Raw genomic sequence first — 26,957 nt, 5'->3', positions numbered from 1 at the left:
TGGCATACATAAGCAAACCCATCCCAGTTCCTCCCTCCTTCCACACGGAACCCGTGTCTTTCTATGAAAGTAAGTTGCTAAGAAATATCAATTCGTTTTTATGGAATCCAACAGCCAGAAATATAGCTGCTTTCCCGTCAATTTTACATATTTCATGTATATATATATCAGTACAATTAGAAAATGATTAACTAGTTGACTTTTTTAGACTGGATCGGCCTATCCGTCGCGTAAATGTGTTGGATCGGGTGATTGTGCTTTGACTTGTCCGCAATTCCTCTGTGCGAACATTGGTTGACGAAGTGGACCGACCACGCATCACACTAGATACAAGGTTTGGGGGCTTAATAAAACGAGACGGTGATGGCGAGGGCTGTTCGTTATCAGATTGCGGTAGTTCTTGTTGCTGTCGCCGTTGCTGTTTTTGTTGCAGTTGATCATGAGCTATTACAAAAAAGGTTCTAATCAGTTTTTCTCATTTGTGGTTTATTGAAAAGCTTCACGCTTACCTTTAAATTCATCGTCCTTATTTCCACTGCTACGGCGCCCGCGCCGCGTGAATCCAGCCGTGAGATCCCGCAACATGTTGGAACGCGAAGGTGTTGGCATTGGAGGAAGTTGGGGAGGTGGGCTGGGCACATCCAACGATGGCCGACTTCGCCAAGGGTTGGCTGCCTTTTTGGCAAAGCTGCTGTTTGCTGCACCAGTAGATCTTGGTCGTTCACTCTTGTAACTTCCTGCACCAGTTCTTGTGGTAGGAATATGATCTGCCAACGAAACCATATTCTTCAGCATCCCTGCACGAGCCTTATTGTTTGGAATAGCAAATTTGTCGGATTTGAGGGCTGCATTTTCGCCATTGACCACTACATTGATTTTAATTTGATAGGGTAAGCTATTGAGTTGAATAACAGATATATATACGGCAAAGCAAAGTTTAGTTATGGCTATAGCTTACTTTTCAACAGAACAAAGTCGCGGAGCTGGTCACTGGTAAGTTGAGCAGCTTTTGGAATAACAGGACCAAAGCCATCAACGTTGGCATGACGGATAACTTCGACGTGCCACTGCTCGCTTCCTTCAGCATCATGGACGAGACGAACAACGACAAAGACGTGTAGGAACTGAGATCGGATAGCATTTACATCAAACTTGCCGTTGCCTTCAACAAAAACAAGACACACAATATCTACAAGAAAAACAGTCGTTAGTTATGCTTTCTTCTCTTGTTCTCCAGGATAGTTCCGGACCACATATTATGATATCCACATACCATTGCCGATATGTCGTTTACGGTGAACTTGTTGTCTATCATGTTCTCGCCATGGCATGAGTGCTGCAACGTGTAGCATGATCTCATGGTTGTGCCAACGAGACACGTAAGAGAACTCGCCTGTTTCGCCGGCTATTGAAATATAGCATGGATATGGGGAAATAGGAGATGGGAAGCATTCCATTTAGTTTGAATTCAAAGAAATTTTTCAAGGAGTGAGATATACACGCATAATTTTTACTGAGGTCACGAGCACTTACATTTCGTGTCCAATCCAGCTGCATAACCCGTGTGTCCCTTGAGCTCGATACGTTTACCGATTAAATCCAAAAGTCGCTCAAATCCAGGCGACATATCCTTGTTGCTGAGCCATTCTTCCTCGTTTGTTTGGTCCTCCTTGACATTTAAAACACCAAACTTATAATGTTTTGGAACCTAGTAAGTGAATATTGGTACGACAGAAACGGTTAAGGACAGCTAAATTTGCATATATTTTTAAGGGCGCAGACCCATTTCATCAAATGACGTGCATAATGCATACGCTTTGGCTATATGCTTGAAAACTTACGACCAATTCATCAAAACGTAAAAGCTCTTTTTCCAGACCTGCCAGAATACTTGCTTCAGCCGAAAGCTCTTTAAAAGATTGCAATTCAAGTTCTGGGCATGCCGCAGCTATAGCGTGCCTGTAGTAGAGCAAATCATGATCACCTGCAACGATCTTGAGACGCTCGGCATCGACAAAGTGATGACCCACATGCTGGATAAATATGTTTGTGGTCAATACATTCGATATGTAAACCAGCAATTACATTGACATATATCTGTTAATTAGGGCGCCCTCACCTTTTTGATATTGGATCGGATGATCACGCGACAGGCGTCTGACTGCTGAAAATCCTTGACGACAGACACAATAACTGTTTCATCGTCTGTGGCACGTAGAAAGGTGGTGTACGGCTTGCCCACGAAATGTCTTCGAAACCAACCAAACGAACGATCCATGTGGTCCGGCCATATTTTCGTATAATCTGGCATGGGCGAATATTTCGTTGCAAGGACACGATGAGTCGTCTCAAGTTTGAATTGGTCTGTCGTATCAATGACAGCAAGGGTATGATCGGTATTGTTGCTGTTGTCGCTGCAACATATGCTGGTTGTTATGGCATTGCAAATCATTTCAATATCACGCAGCTATATCAAATCATCCGTTAGTAATTAATGAGCCTCATAATCCAGCCTAATAAAGTCTCCAAAAAACATGACAAAGCATACCACTTGTTGAGCGTTGCCTACTGTCCCGTCCTGTGGATGTTGCTGCTGGAGTTCCAGGATCCTGCGTCGGAATAAGCCCTTGTACGCATTCGTTTGCACGAGAACATACTCGATACTTTCAAGTATGGCGTCAATATGTTTCCACACATGGTCTGAATTTACATCCAGTTTGGCACAGTAGCCTCCTATCCATGTACAGCATTCATGAACAGTGACAACACGGTTTTCCTGCTGTTGTTGAGCATGGCAGCGGCTATGTTTCTTGGCGATCAACCGGTCTAAAAGTAAACTACTACTTGAGGCTGTTGATGGAGCCGATGATCCTGATGACGCGGAATGGGCCGAAAGTGGTGGTGATCCCCGGCGTGGCAATGGGGGTGCAATGGGTAGAGACTTTGATAGAAGCGAGGAGCCGTTGTTGCTGCTCGTAGAAGTGATCAGGTCACTTGTGTTGTTTGCAGCAGGAGCTTGTTCGGTTGGTGTAACGCTAGGTCGCCTGCGACGCAAAGAGATGGATCGTTTCGGGGTATGTTGTTTGTCGTCAGTACTACGTTTAAATGATCGAATGCCAAAGCCAATATTACTTGTTGCTGACGATGTTGATGAAGAAGACGAAGAGGACAAAGGTGGCTGCTCAGCAGTTGTATGTTGACGGCGAGGATGGTGCTGAGTTGAGGAGGGTGGGATATCGGGTGGTGGTGATTGCTGTTGCCAGAAACGGGGTAAGCGTCGTTTTGGTGGTGAAGAAGAAGTGGGTTGGGTAATCAGCGGAGTCGTAGCTGTAGATGATGGGACTAATTTTGTACCCATCAAAGGAGACAGTGCGGGTTCCTTTGATGGAACGAGGGGCGGTGGTGGGGATGATGATGATGATCGTATGAGAGGCATACTACTAGAGGACGAAGTGGTCGTTGACGACATTGTTGGGTCGTGTTGAGGTTCGATCATCGATTGTGTTTTGCAGAGGCCGAGGGCATATCCTCGCGAGATATCATAGAGGTTAAGAGTGCAAACGAATGTAAGAAGAAGAAGAAGAAGCGCAAAAAATGTTTTCGTGTGCTTGAAGAAGAGGAAAAGAAAATGAGGGAGAAGAAAAAGAAGTAATAAAAAAAAGAGCGCCATATTAAAATATTAAAATTATGTGTGTGATTGTGTGTTTCGCCGGGCAATCGTACATGTGCTATTCTGTGCCCCCAAAGTAGTACAGATCAACCGGGTTCATGTCAGGAATCCTTTTCTTTTTCTGGGTTACTTTTCAGGTTAGTATGCTATATCTCCAACGTGTCGTTCTCGTTCAGCCACACAGCTCACGTATACTGTACATACACCGAGCTTTTTTTCCCTTTCTCCGTTCGAGATCTGCAAGGCTAAATAAGCAATGCATTCTGTTGTCTTCGGGCAGCTTCTTTGCGGCGCCCTGCATCTTCCAACGGCTGACTTCGGGACACGTACATCGGCCTGTGCTGCATTCAGTTAGCTCTCTCTTTCTCATATGTGCTTAATGCTTCACGACAGCGATTCGCCCCCTTGCGAAGTGATAAAAGATATGTAACAGTTCGAGAATAATCGCTCGTTCTCTGTAACCTGTAACAGCCAATAGAAGTAATCCCCGCAGCAGGCTCTATTTATTAAACTGAACCACACAAGATCGCCTGTACCTTTAGTTTCCTAACTATATCCAGGAGCAGGTGACTGTTTTGACCATGTCAAATTATTGGGTGTCGATACGTGTATTTGACAGCATGAACGCTTCGTGAGCGTCAGTATGGTAGCTCAACCCAGAAACGTCGAACGTTTCCAACTTCTGCACACGTTCGCGACGAATCTCATCAGTCATCGACATGCAAAAAACAAGGGCACACTGCTTAAATTCTTGAAAAGTTGTGATCCTTTCTTTTCAAACATCAACTTTGAGCAGTAAAAGCAAAAGAACGTTGGTATATTGAAGGGATAAAAACCCAATTGTCAGCCTCATTTTCATTCCACCGCACATGTAGATCGTTTGCCATCCCAACACATAGATCGTATGTCATACGTTTTAAAGCTGTAAATTTGCTGCACAATATGCTTCAAAGGTGCTCTTTTCACTCCTTAATAGCACAATTGCATCATTTTGGGCTGACTATGAACGTTCCATATTTAACGAATAAAGAATTATTAGTACGTGATCCAACATTGATATTTGTTGAAGCAGGTGCAGGCGGCCAGGCCAACAACCTTGGCTTACCATCGCTATGTTTACTGTATAAATCTCGACTACGCTTGCGCCACTCCCGTCGGCCCCGGCAAGGTATCATAAAAAGACCTGCGGCATCATTATATTCTTGGCACACCTCTTGAGGAGGACAAACATATTAGGTGAATTTCGGAGGGGAAGCGATCGATCCAAATGATCGTCTATTTCTTAGTTATGGGCTTCACACAGGCGGTGTGTTGTGATCCTTTCCACTGAAAATAGGGTCATGTTTATGCGAATTTGTTCAAACTTCATTATTTATGACAACTGTAGCGATCATGATAGTAAAGCTAACTGCTGTTGCCCGTTGTTCATATTTTGAACACTGTACAACTGATAACACGAAATTGTTTTATTTCTTTAACCAACACACTCAGATCAATTTCGGTCAACATTGACAATGTGAAATTGTATGTACAACTTCAAAAATGATGAAAGTTCTTGCTATCAGATACAGTGGTTGAAAAGTAAGATTACATCATACAGCAATATAATCTCCATGAAGGTCAAAAAATACTCACCTAGTAGGTTCCAGGTTTTTTCTTCATTCTTTGACCACCAGGATGTGCGCTTCAAATGCTTTCGTTATATATGAATGCATGGCACGCATATGCAATAAATTACAAGATTTATTGAAGCAGCAAGGGTACTGAAGTGATATACATAAACCAAACACGAAAAGAGTGGCTTACTTCTTGATCATTTTGGCAATTCTTGAACTGTTCGAAAAAAAGTAAACTTACTATGACCAACCATTAGCTGAACTGGACCTTATAGAATTTATTGCAAATGCAAACACACTTGCCAATATGTTGTAGTACACACCAAATGGTATGACGGTAGCCAATGCATTCGCCACTTAACATCCGGTGCCGATTCTTCGAGGAGGTCGCTAGGTATAGCACCGTGTCCACAGCGGGAGGAGTGCTCGCCGTCCCGTTTCTTGTCGATTGCCTTGGCGACTGGGTTATCTGCTGGGTCCTGCCCGTTCCGTAGCTTTATATACTCCTGCTGGTGGAGGGGATTTGTTGCTGTCAATCGTCGCCATAGGGAGTTGCTTCGTTTCCCATTGTTCCAAGTATGGTAAGTTCCACTGCACGGGCCATAGTGAGCACCGGTTGCGACAGCAGTCGCGTGACGAACTTGAGTTGCAATGCGCGGGCACGTATCTGCATTGAGGGCAGATCGGCATATACGTAGGTATCATGGTTGGGAACTTGGTCGATTTGCTGCGGCTAAGTGTCATTTTGATACATCCGATCTGAGCTTTATGCAGCTTTTCTAGCTGGCTGGCGAAAAGTTACTAACTGGTAGTTGGATGGCCAGTAGAATGGGGACACACTAAGAACTATAAATATATTTCCACAAAACGTATCGTACATCGTCTCTGACATAAAAACAACAACGTAGTGTTGATAGGATAACTTGTTCAGCGTTAAATCTAAGCAGGATTGTTTATCCTATAACCTGCAAATTCTCAACTTTTTAAAATCTCGAAAAAGCTCGGCTGTAAAAACCGGGGATCGACTGCACAGAAGATGATGTCCTCCTTTTTGCCCTCTCTCCCACACACTCAGTTGATAAGAAATGTCACAGCTAGGTCTTTACGTAAACTGATGAGCGAAATATCCACTGAAATCATTACAAAAGACAATGCTAAGTTTCACCATCATTTTTAGTTTTTTACACTAACTTTGTAAAAAAAAGGTAAGCTGTAGATCATGTAGCGTCAATGTCATTTTTGATCTAACAGTGAGAACACCCTTAGCTGCGTACGGGCTACTATATAGTTCTTTTTTAAAAAAATGTCATTGAATATACGACGATGGCATCTTTAATTCCAGCACTGGATGAATGTGGATGCTGATTCACTGGTAATTTCTCCTTTGTCGTTCATTTGTCACAGTAACTCTCGAAGGAACAAAAGAGTGATGGGTACTGTAAACGAGAAAATATAAGTCGGATCTGATCGTTTCAATGAAATCTACTGGCGCACAAGAAAATTTGAGATGAGCCGAGCCATTACCAGTTGTTTGGACTCGCCATACGAATAAGATACCACGAACCGCTCATGGCGAGAAAAATAACTGTTGCTCTGTCCACCTTGCTGCTTGTCGCTTCGTTGTCAAGGAGAAAGCAACATTAACAACAAAGCACATATTGAAGGGCGGTTTGATGGCAGCACTTCTGCCGAGTTAATTGATTGGCGGCTACTGCCTACCGCAGAGCTCTCCTATCTTTTAGGAAGCCAGTACTCAATAGTTCCCAAACCACGGCAGCCCCCATCTGCACTGTGTTCCACTGAGCATTGGGAACAATGGTTTTCAATAGCGACCACAAGGGTAGTAGCGTCATTATAGGCAGCGAAAAAATACACGTATATAATTTGTCTTTTCTGTCTGTCTGTGATTAATACTGGTATGAATTATGGCTTCTTCTGTAGTAACCAACTTGTTGCGATTGTAAACAGCAGCTGCAGATGATTTTTTGTATATATCAGGTCAATATAGCTGTTTGTCACATAGAGCTTAAGCAACATAATTTATGCAAAATCAATGGTAGACAGAATCTACTCTTACGTTACTAGGGATTAACTGTTTAGGTCTATCATCATTGAATGGGTATCGATGAACGAACAATAAATTAAATAGATCGTTTAAAATGAAAACTTTAATATTGTTGTACTCTTACAAGAAGAGGGGAAATCCAGAGCAAAGCCAATAATTATAAAGAGCCGCCAAGGAGATGTCACGTTTCTTAAAAGCTAATCTTATCATATAACAAAGGGAGAATTGTATATGACGATATATGATGGATAACTATTGTTAATTTGTTACTCTGATCCTATGTATAACGAATGACATTAGGATCTTTTTCATTGCTATACAAAATGCCGGAAGGTAAGTCCGAGGCAGTCCCCTTCTGAAGAAGATTCTTTTCCGAAAATAGGGCACTTTCAGGTTCGTCGACACCAGCGTAAAGAGGAATACTAACAAAGTCCTCAGCATGGTACCGTACGGAATATTTTTGTCCTACAAATGCGTTGTAGCGGTCGTCAAACTCAATCACAATGGCCTAGAAATATAATAATAGTTAAAAACATGAGCAGCTGGCTTGTTGGGCTCGGTCTAATTTCTCAAAAATTCGTTGTATCTTTATGATAACACCAAATTAAGGTACTTGCATAAAGTGGTTTCGAGCAAAATGCCAAGACGCTGTTATTAGATTCGTAATTGTTTGATGTGATATCGGCACCGTTTTTGCTGAATCGATAATTGATGCCGCGAATGTTTTCTGTTGCGTTGATCGTACTGCAAGTATCTAAAACAGATTGTTCAAACTTTGCATAAAATGAAGCAAGAGAACGTGTATGATGTTGAAAACGTTGAATAAGGGCAGCATGTGAGGTGTGTATATTTTTAGCTTCTATTTATAGCATGAATAATACTCTTTATCCATCATCTTGCTACTACCACAAGTGTACCTTGTAGCGGATATGTCGGTGTCGCCAAAGAAATACAGCTGTTGCTATGAGCATAAGAATAGGAATAGCGAATAGGACATAAACGAAGTCGAGGCTGATCCAAACTGTATAGGTAGCCAAAGCAATCAGTATCCATACTGTCCATAGGATGCCGAGCCAAACAATTTTGTTGCCAGGAGGTGGTTGGTGGGCTACCGAGTTGTTGATCGTAGTAATCGTAGACTGAAAGTCTTGCAGGGTAAGCTATCATAATTTTGCGATGTTGCTGCCATTGTCAGTCTCTCATTCTTAGCAGCATGTTAGAGAGGTAATACGATGACGGGGAAACCCACATAGCCATGTAGTTCGAACGTATATTGGTCGTCGAACTTTTTGTTCATCAAAGGAAGGCGAATTGATTTCATCGTTGCTCTTTTTAAAGGATCGAAATGGGGGTATAAGAGTGAAAAAGGGTTGTCGATGTGTTCGTATCGGTTTTGAGAAAGAGATATAAATGAATGGGAAGGGTACCAAGTTTGGTAATGAGAAGTTAAAAGAGATGGTTCGTGAAAGAAGTAAAAGAAAGAAACCAGCCGTATATCACTTTTTTAACGAAGCGAGATAGACGAATTGACCGTCTGCGACAGAAAGGAGGCGTGTGAGAGCGCAAAAGGGATTGAGGACCATTAAGAGTAATGCTGATAATGCTGGGGAAATAAATTAAGGGGAGCCATATTGATGATGAAGAACATAGAATAAAGGGGTTCTGTGTGTAAAAGGGCCGCCAGATAGTCGACAAAGCTTCAAGGTGAATGAAAAATCAAACTATACATAGGGCTTTAGCTCCAATATGTATCATGGTAGTAGTTGAGTATATAAAGTAACGTAGCCCATGGCATTAGCATGTGCACGGTCTATCCAAACTTTCTATAATCTGGGTTCATTTTCTGTACTTCATGGAGGATAGATAAGAAGAAATATATTTCAGAGATAACAAAGAAAAGAGCCGGCAGGTCCAGTCCCCTTAAGCGTCGATCATTATTAGGACCTGCATTCATGAAATGTTATGCTTACGCGATAACAGTTTTCAGTAATGCATAGTTTTTAAGCAGCAGACTTTACTGTCCCCACGGTCCATGTAAAAATATGACATGGTTCGAATTATTCTTTTAATGCAGCACGTCTATGTACAAACGTGTGAGACACGGAAAAACATGCTCAATTCTTTTTCGAAAGTACTCGGTCCAGATTGAATGCAGCTATATAGAGTTTGGGGAAGAAAAGAGCACAGAGCTTAGCAACAACACACGAATATATTAAAGCTTTATTACTGCATAGGTTTATAGCGAAACTTACCACTGATAAACGACAAATGTGAAAAGGCTTGGGGTGTATTACCAAGCATTTCTCCTGAGCGGGCGATTTCCTCAGAGAATAGTCCAAGATGGTTTCCGTACGACACCATTTCCTCAAACATGACCACCGCCCGGTTCAAAAGCTTCCTATCATACATTCCTGCTCGCGTCAACGCCTCTACCAACCAGAATGTGCACATAGAGAATGCACCCTCCAGACCGCCAACACCATCGTCGGTGGTCAAGTAATTGTAACGGAACACCAAATTATTGGCAACCAATCCACCTAAATTATTCGGAAGAACGGCGTTTTAGAGCTGTTAAATGGAATGTAGAACAATAGTAATGGCTCTTATTTCACCTTTTTCAGGAGGCAACAATATCTTTCTTATTGTCGACAGCATTCGCGGATCATTAGGTGCCACAAAAAATACTAAAGGCATAATCAGCACGCTTGAATCCAACGCTTCGGGTGACTCAATGCCTTGGGTGAAGACTTGCAATTGTGGGTTCCAGCACTTTTCCATGATCTCCTCATATATTTCATCCCGTACATTGAGCCAACGGTCTCGTTCTCGACATGGAAACATGCGCTTTTCCGATAGACGTAAGCCTACGACATGGCTTGAGCTTTAGTATCTTCTTACTGATCACAGGTTTACTTTCTATGATATTATTGCATGACTACCTCTATCGATGGCAACCCAGCACATAACACGAGAGTAGGTAAAATTCTGTTTTTGCCCACGTACTTCCCTAATAGTACGCGATGCAGTTATGGATGATTCTTAGTATTGTTACTTCACGGAGAGTGGCTGTAAAAAGGTTAAAAAAGACTAACCAAATCGACATGTCAGGCTGGTTGTAATGGTCGCACACGTAATTTACCAGTTTTCGGATGGAGCGCCACATGTCGTACGAGACAGGTTGTCCATACTTGTTGTAAAGGTATACGCCGTCCAGTAATTCGCCATAGATGTCAAGTTGAAGATGATCGTAGGCGCCATTTCCAACACGGACGGGACGAGAACCGTGATATCCATCCAGATGATCCAATTCAAATTCGTCCAACTCTTTCACGCCATCGATGCTAGAATTGACGCGCGACCATATTAAATAGACCCTTTTTTCAAATAGCACTGACATAATAGCTTACCTGTACATGATGTTCAAAGAGCCGTCAGGATTCTATAACGATAATCCGATGGGGAAATGTTAGATTGTACATATCACCATCCTAGCCAGTAACTTCTCATCACATATTACCAAGTCATTGCATCGATCGGATATATACTGCATATAGCGCTGTGCCTCTTCTGTCAACCCCAATCGAAGAAAAGCGTATATCGTAAACGAGCTGTCTCTTATCCATACAAATCGGTAATCCCAGTTCCTTGAACCACCTATCGCTTCAGGAAGACTAAACGTAGGAGCAGCGACAACAGCGCCCGTCTGTTGGAAACAAACTCTTTTATTAGCCGTATGCATACATTGATATTCCAAATGCGGTGTCTCTTTTTGTCAAACCTACCGGCTCATATGTAAGAAGTTTTAGAGTGAGTGCGCTGCGCATAACGCTTTCTCGCCACCGGCCTCTGTAAGTGCTTTGGTTGACCCATGTTTGCCAATACCTCGCAGTTTGCCTTAACAATGCATCAACCAAACTTGCTGTGAGTGGAGGATCTTTGGCCTTACGCTCTTTGGCCTGCATATGGTTTTCATTTTCGGGTACTTTGATCTGTGGGATCTCGCGAAAGATAAAAGTAACTTGCTGCGTTTCCTGGAGCTCGAATTCAGCCGTAACGCCCGGGCCTTGTAAACCGATGTTTACTGCCTTCTCATCCACTTTTAAATTCACAGCTGGGCAAGCAAAATCTCCGCACTTGACTAAATAACGCAAATCCACGTTCATTGTACTCGATTTGAATATTGCGCGACCGCTGCCGACATAATAAGAAATGTCGTCTTCAGGATAAAGTTTAGGCGCATTCGCTTCGTCATTGCCGTTCGTCTGTCCGCACGATACCAATTCCACTGTATGTTCGTCACGTGCATAGTTGAACGCGGGATAACACTCCATATCAAATGACACTGTACCACGGATGACCTCCACCACACGAATAATCCAAGGCAATAATGGCTTCGTTCCATGCCGTTGCGACTGTTCAGGCAAATGCATGTAATCGGTGATCTGGCCCACGCCTTCGTCGGACAAGAAGCGTGTCGTCAGTATATTGCCATTGGGAAGATATTGCTGCTTGTTGCTCGTATGCTGTCGTGGAGAAATAGAAAAATGCCCGCCTTTGTCCTTGTCAAGCATTCGACAAAAGATAGAAGGACTATCAAATTTAGGATAACAGCAGAAATCGATCGATCCGTCAGTGCCACACATGGCAATAGTACGCATGTTCCCGATAATGCCATAGTTCTCGATAGGAAGATAGCCACGCGTTCGTACGTTGCAGCGCGTGTTTTCCGTATCCGAATTGGACAGTCGTCGGCTTGTATTCGATGGCCGTCGGTTGGAGGGTTGCGCCGGGTTAATGGATTGTCGTCTTGTGTCGGCGACATATCGGAGCCCTTCCGGCAAGTCTGCTGGCGGCTCTAGTCGTGCTTCGATTTCAGAATCAAGTTGGAGCCCAAAAGATTTGTCATTGTGATCGTCGACATTCATGTTTGAGAACTTGCGTTAAAAGAAAGAGTAATTGAAGAATCAATGAGCAAAGTTGAGGGGTTTACTGCTGTACATCACGGAAAGAACTGGGGTACTTCTGTAGCAATGAAACCCAAGCAATGGGACAGTGCATAACGATCCATTTCGTTTGCCGACATATTCACGTAAAGTGGCAAGCTCTCAAAACTGAAGTAGTTAAGAGAAATGGCGAGCCGCGCATGTGCGGGCTTGTTGTAGGTTAAACGTGTAAACGTGGCAAAGAGTTCATGTAGCTGTATTGGAGCCGAGGTAGTAGGCGATCGCTATCCAAATAATATCACTAAAGGTGGTTCAGAGCTTAAAACGGGCAAATTTATTCAAGTGAAAAAACAATAAACAATAAAGATAAGGAAAACTTATGATATTAAACTCTACATTGGTAAACACTGATATTAGCAGTTTAGTTATAGTAGAATTGTGCATGTACACAGTATCAAAATGAGTAGCGTCTAGTGCGAAGGGGATTAATTTCACCAGGTGTACCGAAAGCGATATGACCAGTTGATCTTGTTTCGCCAAACACCACATCGACCTTTTGCGCCCTTTCGAAAAGCTCTTTCTGGCCAGCATGCGAAATACCCCTGAGCTTTTCACGAACAGCCGGTGTCAGGCCAGTCACCAGAAGAGCCACCTGTGAATTGCCTCTGGAAATGCCATTTGTTTGATGTAAGCTGATTACCCATAAGACGGTCCACCATCCGAGTGGCAATAGCAGTGATAAGGAGAGTCCATAAAATGCCGCAGGATTCAGCTGATAAAAGGATCCCGTATTGTAGCACTGAGTACCCTTGGTGCCGAATATTGGATTGATGGGCAGCCCATAGACGGCGGAAAGATCGACATTGTGCAATGCGTTTGCAAAAAACTCTGCTGGTGTATTCCCGTGAGGTATTCCATAGTAAAGCCAATTTTCGACGATTTCTTGAAACTCATCCATGCCGTCTGCGATCAAATTTTTTAAAATAGAAAGTTGCATGGCATATGCGTTCATCTGTGTGAAATTTGCTCCAACATAATAGTCTGACCAATACGTGTTGTTGCTCAAAGCGTCAAAGTCGAACGTTATGGGCACTTGGGATAATAGCTGTTGTCGTTTCGACAATGCTTCTACAATCAAGGTCGACGTGTTCAGATATGACTGTAATGTGCATTCGAGGACTTGTGGCATCTTTTTTGAGTCAAGATAACTTCGTAATGTGCCATCATCCGTAGTGACGACAACGAACTTTTGGTCACCGAAAAACTTGCGAATTTGGGCATCATACGTGGCATTGTTGTCTGCTGATACGTCAAGCGGCTTTGTGTAGTTGTTCAGATCAAAATATGTTCGGCCAAACATAGATCCGTCGTAGAATATTCCGGGAACGTTTGGCATAGGTGGGAAGCGTCGATCTGCTTTATCGTATCCGTAGTATTGGCTCAAGGTAGTGATATTGTTGCGATTCAAGTCAACGATTTGGGTATTTAGTGAGCCGTTCTTGCACGTTACCGCTGTATGATATCCCAGGATCGGTGTGTATGTACAGTTGATTGAATTTAAGGGACAGTCATAGTAGGGTTGCACTTGAAAGCCAAGTGCGGCTTGTCCAAATGCATACCGGACAAGATAATCTTGTTCTAATCCCTTGACACTTGCAGCACCACTCGTGGTTTTCATGGTCGTCATGTCGGATGCACTGACATTGGTGTAATAGACGCCCGTATGCTCCTTATCACACTGCACATTATTGGCCGTCGTAAGAATCTGCTGCGATGCAGGACCCATAGCCATCAAGCCAAACTGGAAAATGATAGCTGGCAAAAGCACATGATCGGCTCGGATTGAAGTGAGAATACGGACAATGCCTTGGTTGATGAGATTAAAGAAAATGGGATGTTAATGTTGAAATAGAATAAATGGCAGGTTGTACTTTCACCTATTCTAGTATAAGCATACCACCAACCCTAATTGATACATGGAAGCATTAGTACCTACTACTAAAGTATATGATTAACCAGCAAAAAATACTATATCTTACCCCCGAGTGCATGCATCGTAGATATCCAGTAAAGCAAGTTGTCCACCATCGTTTTGTAGCCGAATCCACTTATACTCTGAAATCGCGCTAATAACCATATAATTCAGTAAATCACCATTCATTATCTACTACTTTAACTTTGCATAGAATCCTTACTATGCAATGCCGCCTGCGACAAACATTTTGACAATCGTCATCATCAGTGAAATTATGGTAGGCACTTTCATACCAGCCATAGTTAGATCTGTGCTTTGGCCATTTGCGTGCTGATAGATGTATAATAGCATTGCAATAAGCACAGACGTTCCTGCCACATTGATCACAGGCATCGCTATCACAGAAACCAAATCACGAATTCCTTCCGGTTTTGCGGTATCTTTCTTTCTTGGTGAAGATTGATTAAGCGCTGATTTGTCGTAACAAGACGACTCTGAGGATATTTGTCGCTCCATCCCTTTTGTCACTACTTCTTGTTGCTGTTGATCTGATGTTGACGAGAACTGGATCTGCTGCCAGTAAGGTGGAGTGTCGCCTGGATCGCCAACGGTACTAGTAGTGCGCATGCCAATGCTTTCTCCCTGAAAATCATCTTTCAGTCTTCCGAATCCTCGACGATTACTATCCATGTGGTATATAATACCAATCTATAATATATCGGTAACACGTAAAATATAGAATAAGAGAGCAAGTAAAACAAAAAGAAGAGGTAGAAGAGGTTGACCTCAGCTCAAACTGGTATGCCTCGCGCTTTTGTCTTTCTTCTGGCGTCGCCCTGAACTTCCTTACTTTCTAGCGGTAAGACCAAGATACAAGATCAATGATGTGATTCAATAATAATTAATGAATAGAAGAGTACTAGATGTTCAAAAATTTATCTTTACTACTGGTATCTACAGTATGATGATGACGGTGATGGTGATGATTTCCCCGGTTTTGTAACCTCAAGTATCCACTGCTGAAAAACAGTAAAATTTACTTAACACGGTAATTTAAACCAATGCTAAGCCTCAACGTAATATACAGCTGCATAGAGGAGAACAGATCGTTTTATGCTGCTGCGTCCATGTTTACGGTACACGCACGTGCGACTGAACTCTATCATTCTCCAGCAATAAAAATATAAAGGGAGAGATGATGAACAGAGCACGTATGTAAAAGATGAGAACGGGGGTGAAGATAAATTTTGCTTGTGCATGTTTCACTTTACTTCTTTGAGTAACTTGTTGGATGGAATTCGGTTCCCTGAATGAAGTTGAATGAGGAAAATCATACATCGTACAGGTAACATGCTTTTGCTCTCCTTCTTGATCATCGTGTAAAGCAGTCCCTCAGGTTATTTCTTTTCAATAGTGTTAAAGTGCTATTAATTGTAAATTTTATATTTTTCTTAACCTACCGACGTATAAACATCAACATGATGCGGGCTTCGCTTCTATTTCTGTTAAACTGCTCCTTCGTTTACAACGTTCCTTCGTTGGTTAATAGGTGCTTCAGTGGTAGTCCGCTACTACTACTATTACTACTACCAATAATAAATATATCAAATGTGCTCCACTCCCTATGATCCGCATGTAGATTTGTTTTTGCTTTGCCACCACAGTAGTGGTGATTTGCCATGGCGTACATATTGCTGTCGCTCTCGTATGATACCATTAAGACTATTTTTCATTGAGCATCGTAATTCGGTCTTGTTTTTGAATGAGAAGCATCCAAGCAAAAGTACAATAGATTTAAACAGTGTCAAATTACGATAGAGTAATACTGTATCCGAGCCAAATCTATTAGCGGATGCAAAAGGAAACGCATGTAAGAGCTTCTACAATTTGTCCCCGTGCGATATATGGAGGGCTTACAGCAAGCATCAGAGAAGAGTGAAAAAAGTAGGGAATTTGTCTAGCAAAACGGATCAACAACCGTGCATGCTGCACGTTCGCCGCCAGTTACCCCTACTATAAGAAAAATACACAATTTGCTGGCCGTTTTAAAAATAAATGCTACTGTAAGGAAAGTCATTCAACGCACTTGTACATTAGCAGATGTTATCATAGAACATAAAATCGCCCCTTCGGCAAAGATTGTCGCCTTTAAAACTGTATGAACGACATAGCCACAAGTGTAGCCATATCTACAACACATAAAAGATGTTTGCATCTACTGCTTTTTAGAGGTGTAACACAAACGCCGAATAAGCGCAACTGAAACAAACAAAGTTAAACAAAACTGCAGCATTGTTTATTGTAGATATTTAGATTTTACCCGTCAGAATGTCTTCTTAGCATCCAAAAAAAATGTCTTTAGTCAGATCCTAAGATGATTACTCTATTATAGCGTACCGTCCAGTATGATTGCATATAGTAGTAGATAATTACAACGTGGATGTCATACTACTATGTATATATTGCCTAAAAAGTATAATTCTCAAAGGTTTGAGGTATACACTGCTTGCTTTTCTCCCTCATCATCGTCTATCTCTTATTTTGGCATGTCGATAAATACATGATAGCATTCCAGTATTACTAGAGTTCATGAAGTGACTCTATTATGCTGGGTAAGATTACACAATTGACCAACAACAGATCTACAGTAAGCATCATCAATGTCAGTTGTTATAGAGTTGTTTTTAAAGTTTAAGAACCATGATACGCGAAAGGGGTTATTCGTTAGCAATGCGCGGTGGTGGCGTATGTGGTAGTGCGCGCACCTGGTTAGTCTCAATGTTGATAATTGCAGAGGAGAATGCTGACGGAATAACAATCGTTAACATTTAGCGAGACAACAGAAGAATCGACAAACATGTAAAATCATATTTCAGCGTAATTATGCAGAAGAGTTAGTCACACAATCGGCATTACATTAATTTTGGCATACAAAAAGTGTAAGCTTGGGAAAAGGGACAAAGGGAAGGGGCTCTGTAAAGTGATAGAAAGAGAGAAAGAATCTGACCTACATACTTAAAAATCTCGGGATGCCACGATTTTGGCATTGCAGCATGCTGCATTAGAGTTTTGCATCCATTACTGTAAGCAAAAATGCAAACACGATTATTACTCAGCTCCGCGATATAAACAGACGCTGCTGCTTGTTGTAAAGTAGATCTCTGGAGTGTAACAGTTAGTACGTCCGCTACTTCTAACAAACCATATTAAATGCGATGAGTACGTGGCACTTGTTTACTTTTCTCCGCCCCTTTTTTTCCCTTTAAACTGCTAAATACTCCTCGAAAGAATCATCATATGTGATGTATGTCATTTTCAATCAGGGATCGAGAATTAGGTAAAACGGGAACGATAGGTAAATGCGGCTCTTCAAGGTGACACACGCGCTCCTTTTTTTTCGTGTGGTCAAAGTCAAATGTGTTATCATGCAGAGTGTAGACTATTGCTTGGTTAGCTTTTGTAACCTCTACGCTGAGTGGCAAAAAGCAAAAAAAAAGAAGCCTGTATAGAAGTAAGTGCACGACATACTTCCTTTTTAGATTTCTGATGCGCTTGATAATCAGAAACATAGCTATTATAGAGTCATATCATCCGCCATTTGTTTCTCAGTCCAGTTCGATAAAATCATATTCTCTGCAGTATCCATACTTTAAAAGTCAAGTCAGAAACACTAAATAGCTGGGCTCACATGGAAACAATTCAAAGTTTGTTGTCAGCTGGCACAAGTACTGCACCGACGAATTTAAGCAAAGTTCACGTTTGTCATGCTAATCTGGGTGGCAAAGACAAAACTTAGTTAGTGATGAGCAGCGCCCGCTATCTAGCCTTGCATTTCTAGGAGAGTGAATAGCATCGACAACATTATCCAAAAAGCCGTTCCGTAAAATGCGTTCTTTGGGAGCCATGTTCGCACAGTAGTGATGATCGCGACCTACCATACAGCGATGGAATAGTGTCGTCAACTACTCATACGGTAGCTGTTTATATCCGTACATAATTTAAAATAATAGAGAACAACTAGGTGAGCATATGCATAAAAAGATTACCGCTCGAGCCAGATGATGATGATGAGCATGTGTGCGGCTGAGTGAGAAGCTAGTCAGTGGCGATAACTGGACACAAAGAGAATGAGAGAGATGTGCACGAAAAGAACAGAACGCAGCGCGCATGTGGTGTATATTTAGAACTTTGTCAACATGTGTAGTAATGCAACGTTTTATTTAACCACCTATAAAGAATTGACAGTCAATCATTCGTTGTTGTTGATCATTCTCTTATAGATATTAAGGAAGAACAAGAAAAGGGAGGAGGCACCAAGAGTAATATTAAAAAGGGGTTCCGATTCTTCGGACCCACAAAACAGAAATTGACAGAGGAAAGAGGTGTTCTTCTAAGAAACAGACTACAAATTCTGGGTCTACTACTGATACAGTAGCGCTGAGCTACTATTACTAGCTACAAAGGTGGCGATTTTCGCTTTTCAGGAGTCTGCTATTTTAAAATTATGGTCTTTTCTTGTCTCACACTGCTCATTTTGCTTGCCCGCGCCGTTCGCTCCGTTAGCAGAAGACCAAACAAGCAAAGCTGCTCGGTCGTGCGTAGTATTGTGTAAATAAAAGTGCATAATTTTATCGTTTTAACGCTCCTCGCGCGGGTCTTTACCCAAAATCGAATGTTCATTGGAAAACGCAATGATTGCCGTTTTGTCTCTGCGTCGCGCGCCAGCAGCAAGCCGCGGAAGAAGCAAGTCACTGCAGCAACCACAAAAGAGAAAGTTCAGCGGCTACATTTCATCATCACTGCTGCTGCTGATGAGCTGTGTTGCGTTGCCCATTACTGCTGTCACCAAAGGCATTCATGTGGAAAGGAGGCAGAGAGCTAACAGTGGTATGAGAGACGAGACAAGAACAATGGTGCAAAGCGCTATGTATGCCCTCACCCCCCCAAATAGCACTGTGCTTGCTTGCTTGTATAAGCTCTCAATAACCCCTTCTTCCTTCCTTTCGGACAACCGACAATCTTACTCGCTTACGGTGTTATTATTCATTCTCTCTCTCTTTCTCCACCCCCCTTTTTGCTCAGATCCCCCCAAACGAGTCTACATAAACATTTTCCCCCTTTCCTTATTGATCATCCCAAAATAGCAGCGATAAAGACTTGCAGAAAGCAATCAAATATCTTTTTTTTTCTTTTCTTCCTTTACATATAAAAGTACAGCCTTCCAGCATGCCATGGCCATCGTCTTCATCGTCATCTCATCCATCGTCGCCCTCCATCTTTCTCGGTCTATTCAAACTCGCAATGAACGAACATAGACTTAAGTCCAGCACGTCACTGGCTAGCGACTCTACTACCATTCCACCATCACAGCACCAACTCTCTTCGTCACAGCAAGGCTATCGGCCGTCCCCGCTATCGAACACTGTCTCTGATAAATCGTCCTCAAACATACCCTCAACACGAAAAGAGAAGTTACGGAGAGCCGGCAAAAAGACTTGGGCTGTTGCCAAGAGCCTCTTTAAACGATATTGGTTCTTGGTCGGCCTTGCGTTTGTCATCATGCTCGCCATATTAGTACCAGACGTGGCTCGACAGGGCGGATACATTCGTGCCGAATGGACGATCAAATGGGGTACGCCTCTAACAACAGTCGACAGACATTGATTTTTTTGATGCTTTGCTTTGTTGCTAATCAATCGTTTCCTTTTTCTCGTGTCGATCTTTTTCCAGGTGCCGTGATTGTGATTTTCTTGATCTCGGGATTGTCACTCCGCACACAAACGTTGGCCAGAACTGTTCTTCGCGTCCGATTGCATATGCTCGTCCAAGTCATTAACCTCATCTTCATACCCTTCTTCGTCTTTGGTCTCGTGATTCTGTTTTTTAAGGTCCATATGAATCTAAACTCGCTTCTGCTAATCGGTATCGTCATTGCCGCATGCACTCCTACGACTGTTTCCTCAAATGTTGTCATGACGAAAAACGCAGGCGGTAACGAAGCAACAGGTAATTAACCTTATTTTTCTGTAACCTAGCAATAACAAAACGTCATAGCAAAAACCTGTTTATGAGAATAGCTCTTCTGACTGGAAAAAATAGCTTTGATGAATGCCGCGCTTGGCAACGTACTCGGTATCTTCGTTTCACCTGCTTTGCTCCAAGTCTTCCAAGAGCCTTTGATCGATGCGACCCCAGAGAACGAAACATCCAGCACTGTGGATGGCACAATCGATTTTGTATCTGTTCTGAAGCAGCTTGGAATCACTGTACTTGTGCCATTGGTTGTCGGACAGCTCATCCAATGGGTATTTCCAGAACCGATTGCAAAGTTCAAAGTAAAGTGCCGCCTGTCAGATGTCAGCAGTGTCTGCCTGCTGACGCTGGTGTGGTCAACATTCTCAGATGCGATTCACGCAGGCTCCTTTGGAAACATCAACGCGGTCGATGTCGTTGCAGTGGCCATCATCAACGCCGGGTTTTACATCCTGTTCTCGGGCACTTGTTGGTTCCTTGCGTATCTACCTATGCCCCACTGGGTGCCTGGACAGCGTGTATTCGAACGCCTTCGGTATTCCCGCGAAGACACTGTTGCTGTTATGGTAAATAATTAAGAGGATATGCAGCCAGAGCTGACGAGTAAGATACTAACCATTTCTTCTGTTGGTTATAAACAGTACTGTGGTGCAACAAAAACTGTGGCCCTCGGCATGCCGCTGATCAACGTGTTGTATCAGCATGGTGACCCCGGCAAAATCGGCGTCCTATCTACACCGCTACTTCTTTACCACGTCGAGCAACTCATTCTGGGTAACATCGAAGTCGATATTATGAAGAGATGGATCAAACGCGGCCAGCAACAGGACCAGGAAAAGGCGGAGACGACAACTCCTCCTGGCCGTGACGAAGAGGATATTATGGTAGTTCAAGACGGCTCAGCCACCCGTATTGGTGGCTCCAATCTAACGATGCCGAAGATTACAACAAATTTTAACGACTTTGACGGTTCAAATACCCAAATCGGCGGCTCCAGTCTAACTCTGCCAGGCACACCAAAGGAGAAATACAGCCGGGACATGGTCGACACACCAACTACACAGGTCGAGATCACTGTTTCTCCACCGGATACGCCCACAAAACCTAATCATTATGATGACTACGATTCAAGATTCGATGGTCCTAATAACAACCACGACCACCACTAACACTCATCATATAATAATACTGTTATTACTTGTTTTCCCCTTACAACCTGCCACTATGACAACCATACTCACGCTTAATGTCCGTTCCCCATGAAAAAAAAAACCTGCGGCTGGATCTGTAGATCAAACCCTCCCCTTGTTTTCTCTATTATACTGCTCGTCCTTGTATACAGACCATTATTACTCTCTTCTTGTTAAACTTCTCTCTCTTGTTTTACTTTTTTTGTCTGTATTAATTTTTCTTGTTTTTATACAGTTTACTACATCTTTCTCACATCTTAGATACTACGTAATTAAAAAGAGAATCAGTCTATACTTTGTTGTGTCTAATACTTTAGTGAATGTACTTCTTCTGTTTTGTTTAATCTTGAAACTCTCACCGCAAAGTTGAGGGGCCGGTCCGGCCGGTAATGGAAGGCTGCTGTTGCTGTTGGGATGATACATGTACGGTGTGCATGATATACAACAGCATTGTGGCTTCCATGTGTGCCGAGAGAGCAGATTTTGAGACACACAGAAAGCTCTTCATCTTTATGCAAGGGGTAAAAAGAAAAGGGGATAGAGCGTTGTTGAAGAATTAGCGAGAGCAACACAAAGCGACCAGTATTAAAAGTAGTAGTACTAGTACTTTTAGGCAGCAAGTGAGAGCTACCAATGGTAAATCTTGTATTAAACAGCTTCTTCCTCCGAGCCACACATCAGTATAGAGTTCGTACTTGTTGTGCACACGCAAGCACGGGCAAGAACGGCTTTAAACATGTCATCATCACGATGATTAAAAATAGCCAGGCCTACTGCATATGCTATACATGTGTTGATATTAGTACTTTAGTGCCAAGATCTTTAAATGTTTTCTTAGAGTCTCTGGTTTGGTTTATGTCACCTTGCATCATTATTGGGACCTGGTGAGCAAATGTCACTTGGCTCATGTGATGCAACTGACAGCTACCAAGTATGTAAAACGATGCTTGTAGCCCCGCTTCACAGAGGCTGGTGTGACGGTGACGGTCGGCTTGCCATTACACCTCAAATTGTTTACCGCCACCAAGCAGGTGTCAACTTTTACTGCCGACCGAGCTACACCACCAACACAAAAACAAAAAATGTCATTTATGAAGCCCATTTCATTGGCCTCAGCCAACGTGGCCAAGGTACTGTCGTTTCTAAAACATTGTGGCGCCATGACAAAATACTAACATACGGGCCTTATTCCTAAACTAGATCACTGTACAAAAGCGCGCATTGGCAACAGCAACCAACATAACCCCTCAAGGTATTTCTTTTTTTCCCCTTACCTCGGAATTGATATAACGAAAAGCAACTACGTGACTGAATGCGACGTATAATTTCAACGATTAATGACAACGATTCATAGTTTCACCATTTCCAAAACATGTTGAAGCATTCGTCCGCGATTTCAAAACAAGTGAACCATTATCTATTATGAACCTCGATCGAGAAGTTTTCGGTGCACCTTTACGACGAGATATTTTGCAGCGCGTGGTTATATGGCAACGGGACGGTATGCGACAGGGCACGCATTCAGCAAAGGGACGATCGGAAGTTGCTGGCACTGGTAAAAAGGCAGCACCACAGAAGGGTCGAGGCAAAGCTCGTGTGGGTGACATGAAGGCACCCCATTTCCGAGGAGGTAAAGTTTGGAAAGCTGGTTTTTTGAAGGAGATGGTATCTGCAGTGTGGAGATATTGTACGCAAGCTAAATGAAAATTGTATTGTTTAATTTAATAGGTGGCGCTGCATTTGGTCCCAAACCAAGGGATCACAGCACGGAACTTCCACGCAAAGTACAAGTACTGGGTCTACGTGTGGCATTAAGTACAAAGTACGCACAAGATCAGCTGACTGTTGTGGACAGCCTGGATGTGCTGGACAGCAAGAAGACGCGTGAATTTAATCACATCCTGACGCAAACCCACGGCAACGACGATGAGCCGTCGACCATGTTGATCGTCACCAATGACTTTAATGAGAACCTCGAGTTGGCTGCTCGCAACATTCCCAGATGTGAAGTTATCTACGTGGAGGAGACAAACGTGCTGGACTTGCTGACCTATGACAAGGTGGTCATCGAAAAGAGTGCAGTGGAGACCTTGGAATCTGTCTTAGGCTCAGCATAGAAGAGAAGAAAACAGAAAGAGCAGTATAATAGTACATAGTACATAATAGTAATGGAACAAAGAAGAAAAAGCAGAATAATAGATCCAGCTGTGTATACATGCATCTCATTAGGCCCTCGATTTATTCATTGTTGCTTCTATATTAAAAAGAAGAAAGGGCCAGTCTCTCCCCCCTGCTCTTGTACAATCTAATATATTTCTTTAACATTGCAGACAAAGAGACACAAAGAGGGGCGAATGCGAGAGAGATCAGTGCGCCTTCATGTTGCACATCCAACAATTGCTGTGTGCCCAAACCCAATGTTACACCGAAAAAGCATTGGGATTTCGTTTTGGTTTGGTCGCGGGTTCCATTTCCTTTTCTTTATTCTCATACTTTTCAACCCTTTCCTTTCCCATTCCTTATCGTATGGTGTCTGCTTGTTAAAAACAGCAATGCACGCAGCTATCAGTGGTCATGACCATGCCAAAATCCCATTAAACAAACGCGCTACTCCCCAAGAAGATCAACCCGCTGCATCTGAATCCGCAAAGCAAAGCGCTACCAAAAAGCCGGAATCAGCAGCCCCTTCCTCCTCTGCAGGTACACAGACAAACAGAACTCTTCTCAAGTTCAATGTGCGTATGTTAATGTGATCTTTAACTAAATCATACGTAGCGAACGCCAAATCGTCAGACATTTCGTTTGTAAACGACAAGTCGCAGAGCGTTACTGCATTCCCGACGCCTCCTAGCAGCACTACCACTACCCCGCCGTATCAGGTCTTTACCACACCCTCGCAACAAATCCAAACGCAAACGCCCGAAGATACCGCCTCAAGTACAAATGCCGCAACCGCCACTGCCAGCGTAGCCATGGCTGAAGACTCTTCGTCGATCTCCGGAGGCGCTATTGGTGGTATTGTTGTCGCTGTTGTTGCTGCCCTTGCACTGAGTCTTATTGCCATCCTCTTTGTCAAACGACGAAAGAGACGAACCCGGCGTCCCTCGATCAGCCATCGCGTCTCGTCGTTTGGCCAGAACGATTTCTTTGCTGGCCCGTCGGCGACAGCACCATCTCAACAACCACCCATGTCACAAACGTATGGTAGCATGAACACACCGCCTCCTCATGTCGCCGCTGCTGGTCCAGTGGCTGCCGCCGAGTACTATACTCCAGCTCTCACTCAACCATACGCTCATCAGCAACCGAACTCCACATTTGCGCCCGCTCCAGCGTTCGCTGCCACTGCAGCCTCACCGCCAATGACACAACAGCCACCACCACCACTACCACCGCAACAGGATCCTTGGCAACACCCACCGCTTGGCACGTACACTGTCGTGTCCACGTACGCACCAACACTCGACGATGAGATCTACGTGCATCCAGGTGATCAGGTTCAGGTGTACGCAGAATATGATGATGGCTGGTGCCTCGGTGCAAATCTGACCAGAGGAAGCACCCGTGGTGTGTTCCCGATGCACTGTATCCAAGGATCAACTTCACCATCAATGGCTTCTAGCACGGCTGGTGGTGCTAGTCTCAGCGCGAATGATCCGCGTCTTAGTAAACGGGGCAGTTCATTGTACAATACCTAAGGCTTGATCACTCTATATGTTAACTATTTACTCAACTCTTCCTGGAAATATTAGAACTGCTCACTCCCTGCCCCCTTCTTCCTCTTTTTTCTTTCTCCCTGGCATCATTTTGACGTCTCTCTTTTCATTATAAAAAACGGGGAAACATTAACTATTGTATTTAAATAAGAAAGTAAGAGTATAATATATCGAGTATAGTGTAAAAAAAAGAGTGTAATGTAGCTGGGTAAAAGAGCGGGGAGAGGGGTGAGTTCAGTTATTAGCTGATACGATGGTGTTTCAGTACGAGTTCATAAAGCAAAGCAAAGATGCGATGCCTTAAGCAGTGGCTTCCTCCTTATTGTCGGTAGTAGCAATTGCAGGCTTCTTTTCTTCCTTTCGACTACCCGATTCTGGTGTTTCGATAGTAGCACGAGCAGTAGACTCTTCAGGAGAGTCCTTGATGGCATTCTCGGTTTCAGGCGAAGTTTCTGTCTCCTTCTTCGTGTCCTCAGTGGTGGTGTTAATAACAGGAGTATCGGCAGCCTCTTCCTCTGTACCAACGGTCTTGTTTTCAGACTTTACAGCAACGTCCGAACCTGCATCCTTTGCTACTCCTTGTCGATATACTGACGGCAAGATTTCAACTTCAATCGATTGTGATAGTGTCTCAATCAACTCGTCGCTATTATAATATAAAAATAATTGAGCAAATTAGTCATACAATAATAAGCTACTGTAAATATTCCTAGTAGACCTGATGTATACTTTACTTTGAGCAAACGACAAACTTCTTAACAGTAGCTTCTGGCAACAGTGGGCGAATTAGCTTGAAGATTTTGCTATTTACCAGGTACAAACAGTTAAAATATGGTTTAAACGAATAAGCTTAGCATGTGTTTTCGTACCTGCCCCACCAGGGTATGTTGACAAAGAATTTGGTTGACTAATGATGAAATATTAGAATCTGGCCCAAGCACAGCAAAATGTCATCATCACCCAGAAAAGGCTTCACTGCTTTTTCCCTTCAAAGATTCGTCCCAAGGAAAAATATAGTTACCAAAAATTCAGGATAGTTGTCCTGCATGATTTTGATAATCTCCTTTGTGGCCTGTTTGGAATTAGCCGTACGACCAAACATAGAAACGCCCTTGTAATCGTGAATCTGGACCATGGTATCCACATTAACAAAGTCGACAAGTTTGACACCCTTTTCCATAAGCTGAACTCTCCAACGGATGAACCTTGAGGTTGATCAAGAAATTATATACACATAAGCTCATGATTTGTTATTCAGCATGTTGAGGCATTAGAACTTAAAACGACATATACTTTTGCAAATCGCCAAAAACGGCTTCCTGGTCCAATTCACCGTAGAAGTTGTAGCAAACAGGACGGCCTTCTTTATCAGTCTTGTGAATGTACCCGACACCGCCAAAGACAGACTCATCAAACTCTTCGTCCAAGATACTGTCTGCCTTGAATTCCTTTCGCCAAGCTATGCTGTCACTCAACATTTTGCTCGCCAAATCCAGGTTCAAATCTCTTTATACATCATAACAGTTAGACGTAAATTTTGCAATGCAAAATCCATATTTGATAGTGTAAATGCGAGTAAAGACCTACCTAGCGCGCAAGAACTTGACCAAAAGAACGTTTAGCTTTTCATCGGATGAATCCTTATCGAGGGCAATGCCCCAAAGCGTGTAAGGTTCGGGTTCCTCTGGTGACTTGCTGGCAGCCTTGAGAACTTCAGGAAGCCTGGATTTAAGCTTGGAAACAGCCTCG

General features: G+C 43.0%; 9 protein-coding genes across 9 annotated transcripts; 3 read left to right on the top strand and 6 right to left on the bottom strand.

The window, feature by feature from the left end:
• Window positions 1-947: 947 nt before the first annotated feature.
• Window positions 948-1,961, bottom strand: BDB00DRAFT_776652 (uncharacterized protein; the record flags this gene model as incomplete). The annotated part of the gene is made up of 4 exons (XM_053120280.1): window positions 948-1,189; window positions 1,274-1,405; window positions 1,534-1,708; window positions 1,842-1,961. Coding segments are annotated over 4 exons (669 nt in total), but the record flags the coding sequence as incomplete, so codon positions are not given.
• Window positions 1,933-3,634, bottom strand: BDB00DRAFT_217603 (uncharacterized protein). Its single transcript, XM_053116511.1, has 2 exons — window positions 2,549-3,634; window positions 1,933-2,467 (listed from the first exon to the last, which is right to left on the bottom strand). Exons 1-2 carry the CDS (start codon window positions 3,494-3,496, stop codon window positions 2,105-2,107), a joined length of 1,311 nt encoding a protein of 436 aa, XP_052972572.1. The 5' UTR covers window positions 3,497-3,634; the 3' UTR covers window positions 1,933-2,104.
• A 3,804-nt stretch (window positions 3,635-7,438) lies between these two features.
• Window positions 7,439-9,037, bottom strand: BDB00DRAFT_861559 (uncharacterized protein). The gene is made up of 4 exons (XM_053126040.1): window positions 8,601-9,037; window positions 8,269-8,511; window positions 7,969-8,124; window positions 7,439-7,859 (listed from the first exon to the last, which is right to left on the bottom strand). The coding sequence occupies exons 1-4, from the start codon at window positions 8,670-8,672 to the stop codon at window positions 7,629-7,631; spliced, it is 702 nt and encodes a 233-aa protein (XP_052972571.1). The 5' UTR covers window positions 8,673-9,037; the 3' UTR covers window positions 7,439-7,628.
• Window positions 9,038-9,359: 322 nt separating this feature from the next.
• On the bottom strand, window positions 9,360-12,612 carry BDB00DRAFT_861556 (Six-hairpin glycosidase-like protein). The gene is made up of 8 exons (XM_053126039.1): window positions 11,134-12,612; window positions 10,869-11,054; window positions 10,759-10,790; window positions 10,444-10,692; window positions 10,291-10,358; window positions 9,964-10,215; window positions 9,604-9,888; window positions 9,360-9,506 (listed from the first exon to the last, which is right to left on the bottom strand). The coding sequence occupies exons 1-8, from the start codon at window positions 12,274-12,276 to the stop codon at window positions 9,466-9,468; spliced, it is 2,256 nt and encodes a 751-aa protein (XP_052972570.1). The 5' UTR covers window positions 12,277-12,612; the 3' UTR covers window positions 9,360-9,465.
• Window positions 12,613-12,748: 136 nt separating this feature from the next.
• On the bottom strand, window positions 12,749-14,959 carry BDB00DRAFT_943668 (uncharacterized protein; the record flags this gene model as incomplete). Its single annotated transcript, XM_053129458.1, has 4 exons — window positions 12,749-14,160; window positions 14,252-14,259; window positions 14,334-14,420; window positions 14,490-14,959. 4 exons carry the CDS (start codon window positions 14,957-14,959, stop codon window positions 12,749-12,751), a joined length of 1,977 nt encoding a protein of 658 aa, XP_052972569.1.
• A 4,611-nt stretch (window positions 14,960-19,570) lies between these two features.
• On the top strand, window positions 19,571-21,471 carry BDB00DRAFT_793535 (SBF-like CPA transporter family-domain-containing protein; the record flags this gene model as incomplete). Its single annotated transcript, XM_053121225.1, has 4 exons — window positions 19,571-19,901; window positions 20,000-20,275; window positions 20,369-20,868; window positions 20,944-21,471. 4 exons carry the CDS (start codon window positions 19,571-19,573, stop codon window positions 21,469-21,471), a joined length of 1,635 nt encoding a protein of 544 aa, XP_052972568.1.
• Window positions 21,472-22,574: 1,103 nt separating this feature from the next.
• Window positions 22,575-23,609, top strand: BDB00DRAFT_879893 (ribosomal protein L4/L1 family-domain-containing protein; the record flags this gene model as incomplete). Its single annotated transcript, XM_053127924.1, has 4 exons — window positions 22,575-22,622; window positions 22,693-22,744; window positions 22,847-23,122; window positions 23,221-23,609. 4 exons carry the CDS (start codon window positions 22,575-22,577, stop codon window positions 23,607-23,609), a joined length of 765 nt encoding a protein of 254 aa, XP_052972567.1.
• A 119-nt stretch (window positions 23,610-23,728) lies between these two features.
• BDB00DRAFT_217435 (uncharacterized protein) lies at window positions 23,729-25,411 on the top strand. Its single transcript, XM_053116510.1, has 2 exons — window positions 23,729-24,192; window positions 24,268-25,411. Exons 1-2 carry the CDS (start codon window positions 23,847-23,849, stop codon window positions 25,188-25,190), a joined length of 1,269 nt encoding a protein of 422 aa, XP_052972566.1. The 5' UTR covers window positions 23,729-23,846; the 3' UTR covers window positions 25,191-25,411.
• Window positions 25,412-25,831: 420 nt separating this feature from the next.
• Window positions 25,832-26,957, bottom strand: BDB00DRAFT_861529 (CRAL-TRIO domain-containing protein; the record flags this gene model as incomplete). The annotated part of the gene is made up of 4 exons (XM_053126038.1): window positions 25,832-26,115; window positions 26,230-26,413; window positions 26,502-26,714; window positions 26,796-26,957. Coding segments are annotated over 4 exons (616 nt in total), but the record flags the coding sequence as incomplete, so codon positions are not given.

This window comes from Zychaea mexicana (genome assembly GCF_025766255.1).
Source record: "Zychaea mexicana strain RSA 1403 chromosome Unknown BDB00scaffold_199, whole genome shotgun sequence".
Classification (NCBI taxonomy): Eukaryota; Fungi; Mucoromycota; class Mucoromycetes; order Mucorales; family Lichtheimiaceae; genus Zychaea; species Zychaea mexicana.
The sequence above is the reverse complement of the archived record's forward strand: the minus strand, read 5'-3'. Positions and strand labels throughout refer to the sequence as shown.

What these genes read in the sequence shown, in the direction of transcription:
- BDB00DRAFT_217603 (XM_053116511.1), bottom strand. Translation starts at nt 3,496, where the DNA reads ATGATCGAACCTCAACACGACCCAACAATGTCGTCAACGACCACTTCG. An exon ending in TAGGCAACGCTCAACAAGTG is followed by an intron (nt 2,468 to 2,548) that starts GTATGCTTTGTC and finishes GATTTGATATAG; the next exon opens with CTGCGTGATATTGAAATGAT.
- BDB00DRAFT_861559 (XM_053126040.1), bottom strand. Translation starts at nt 8,672, where the DNA reads ATGAAATCAATTCGCCTTCCTTTGATGAACAAAAAGTTCGACGACCAA. An exon ending in ACCGACATATCCGCTACAAG is followed by an intron (nt 8,125 to 8,268) that starts GTACACTTGTGG and finishes TTTTATGCAAAG; the next exon opens with TTTGAACAATCTGTTTTAGA. An exon ending in TTTGCTCGAAACCACTTTAT is followed by an intron (nt 7,860 to 7,968) that starts GCAAGTACCTTA and finishes TTATATTTCTAG; the next exon opens with GCCATTGTGATTGAGTTTGA.
- BDB00DRAFT_861556 (XM_053126039.1), bottom strand. Translation starts at nt 12,276, where the DNA reads ATGAATGTCGACGATCACAATGACAAATCTTTTGGGCTCCAACTTGAT. An exon ending in AACTTCTTACATATGAGCCG is followed by an intron (nt 11,055 to 11,133) that starts GTAGGTTTGACA and finishes TGTTTCCAACAG; the next exon opens with ACGGGCGCTGTTGTCGCTGC. An exon ending in TCTTTGAACATCATGTACAG is followed by an intron (nt 10,693 to 10,758) that starts GTAAGCTATTAT and finishes CGTCAATTCTAG; the next exon opens with CATCGATGGCGTGAAAGAGT.
- BDB00DRAFT_217435 (XM_053116510.1), top strand. Translation starts at nt 23,847, where the DNA reads ATGCGAGAGAGATCAGTGCGCCTTCATGTTGCACATCCAACAATTGCT. An exon ending in AGCCCCTTCCTCCTCTGCAG is followed by an intron (nt 24,193 to 24,267) that starts GTACACAGACAA and finishes AATCATACGTAG; the next exon opens with CGAACGCCAAATCGTCAGAC.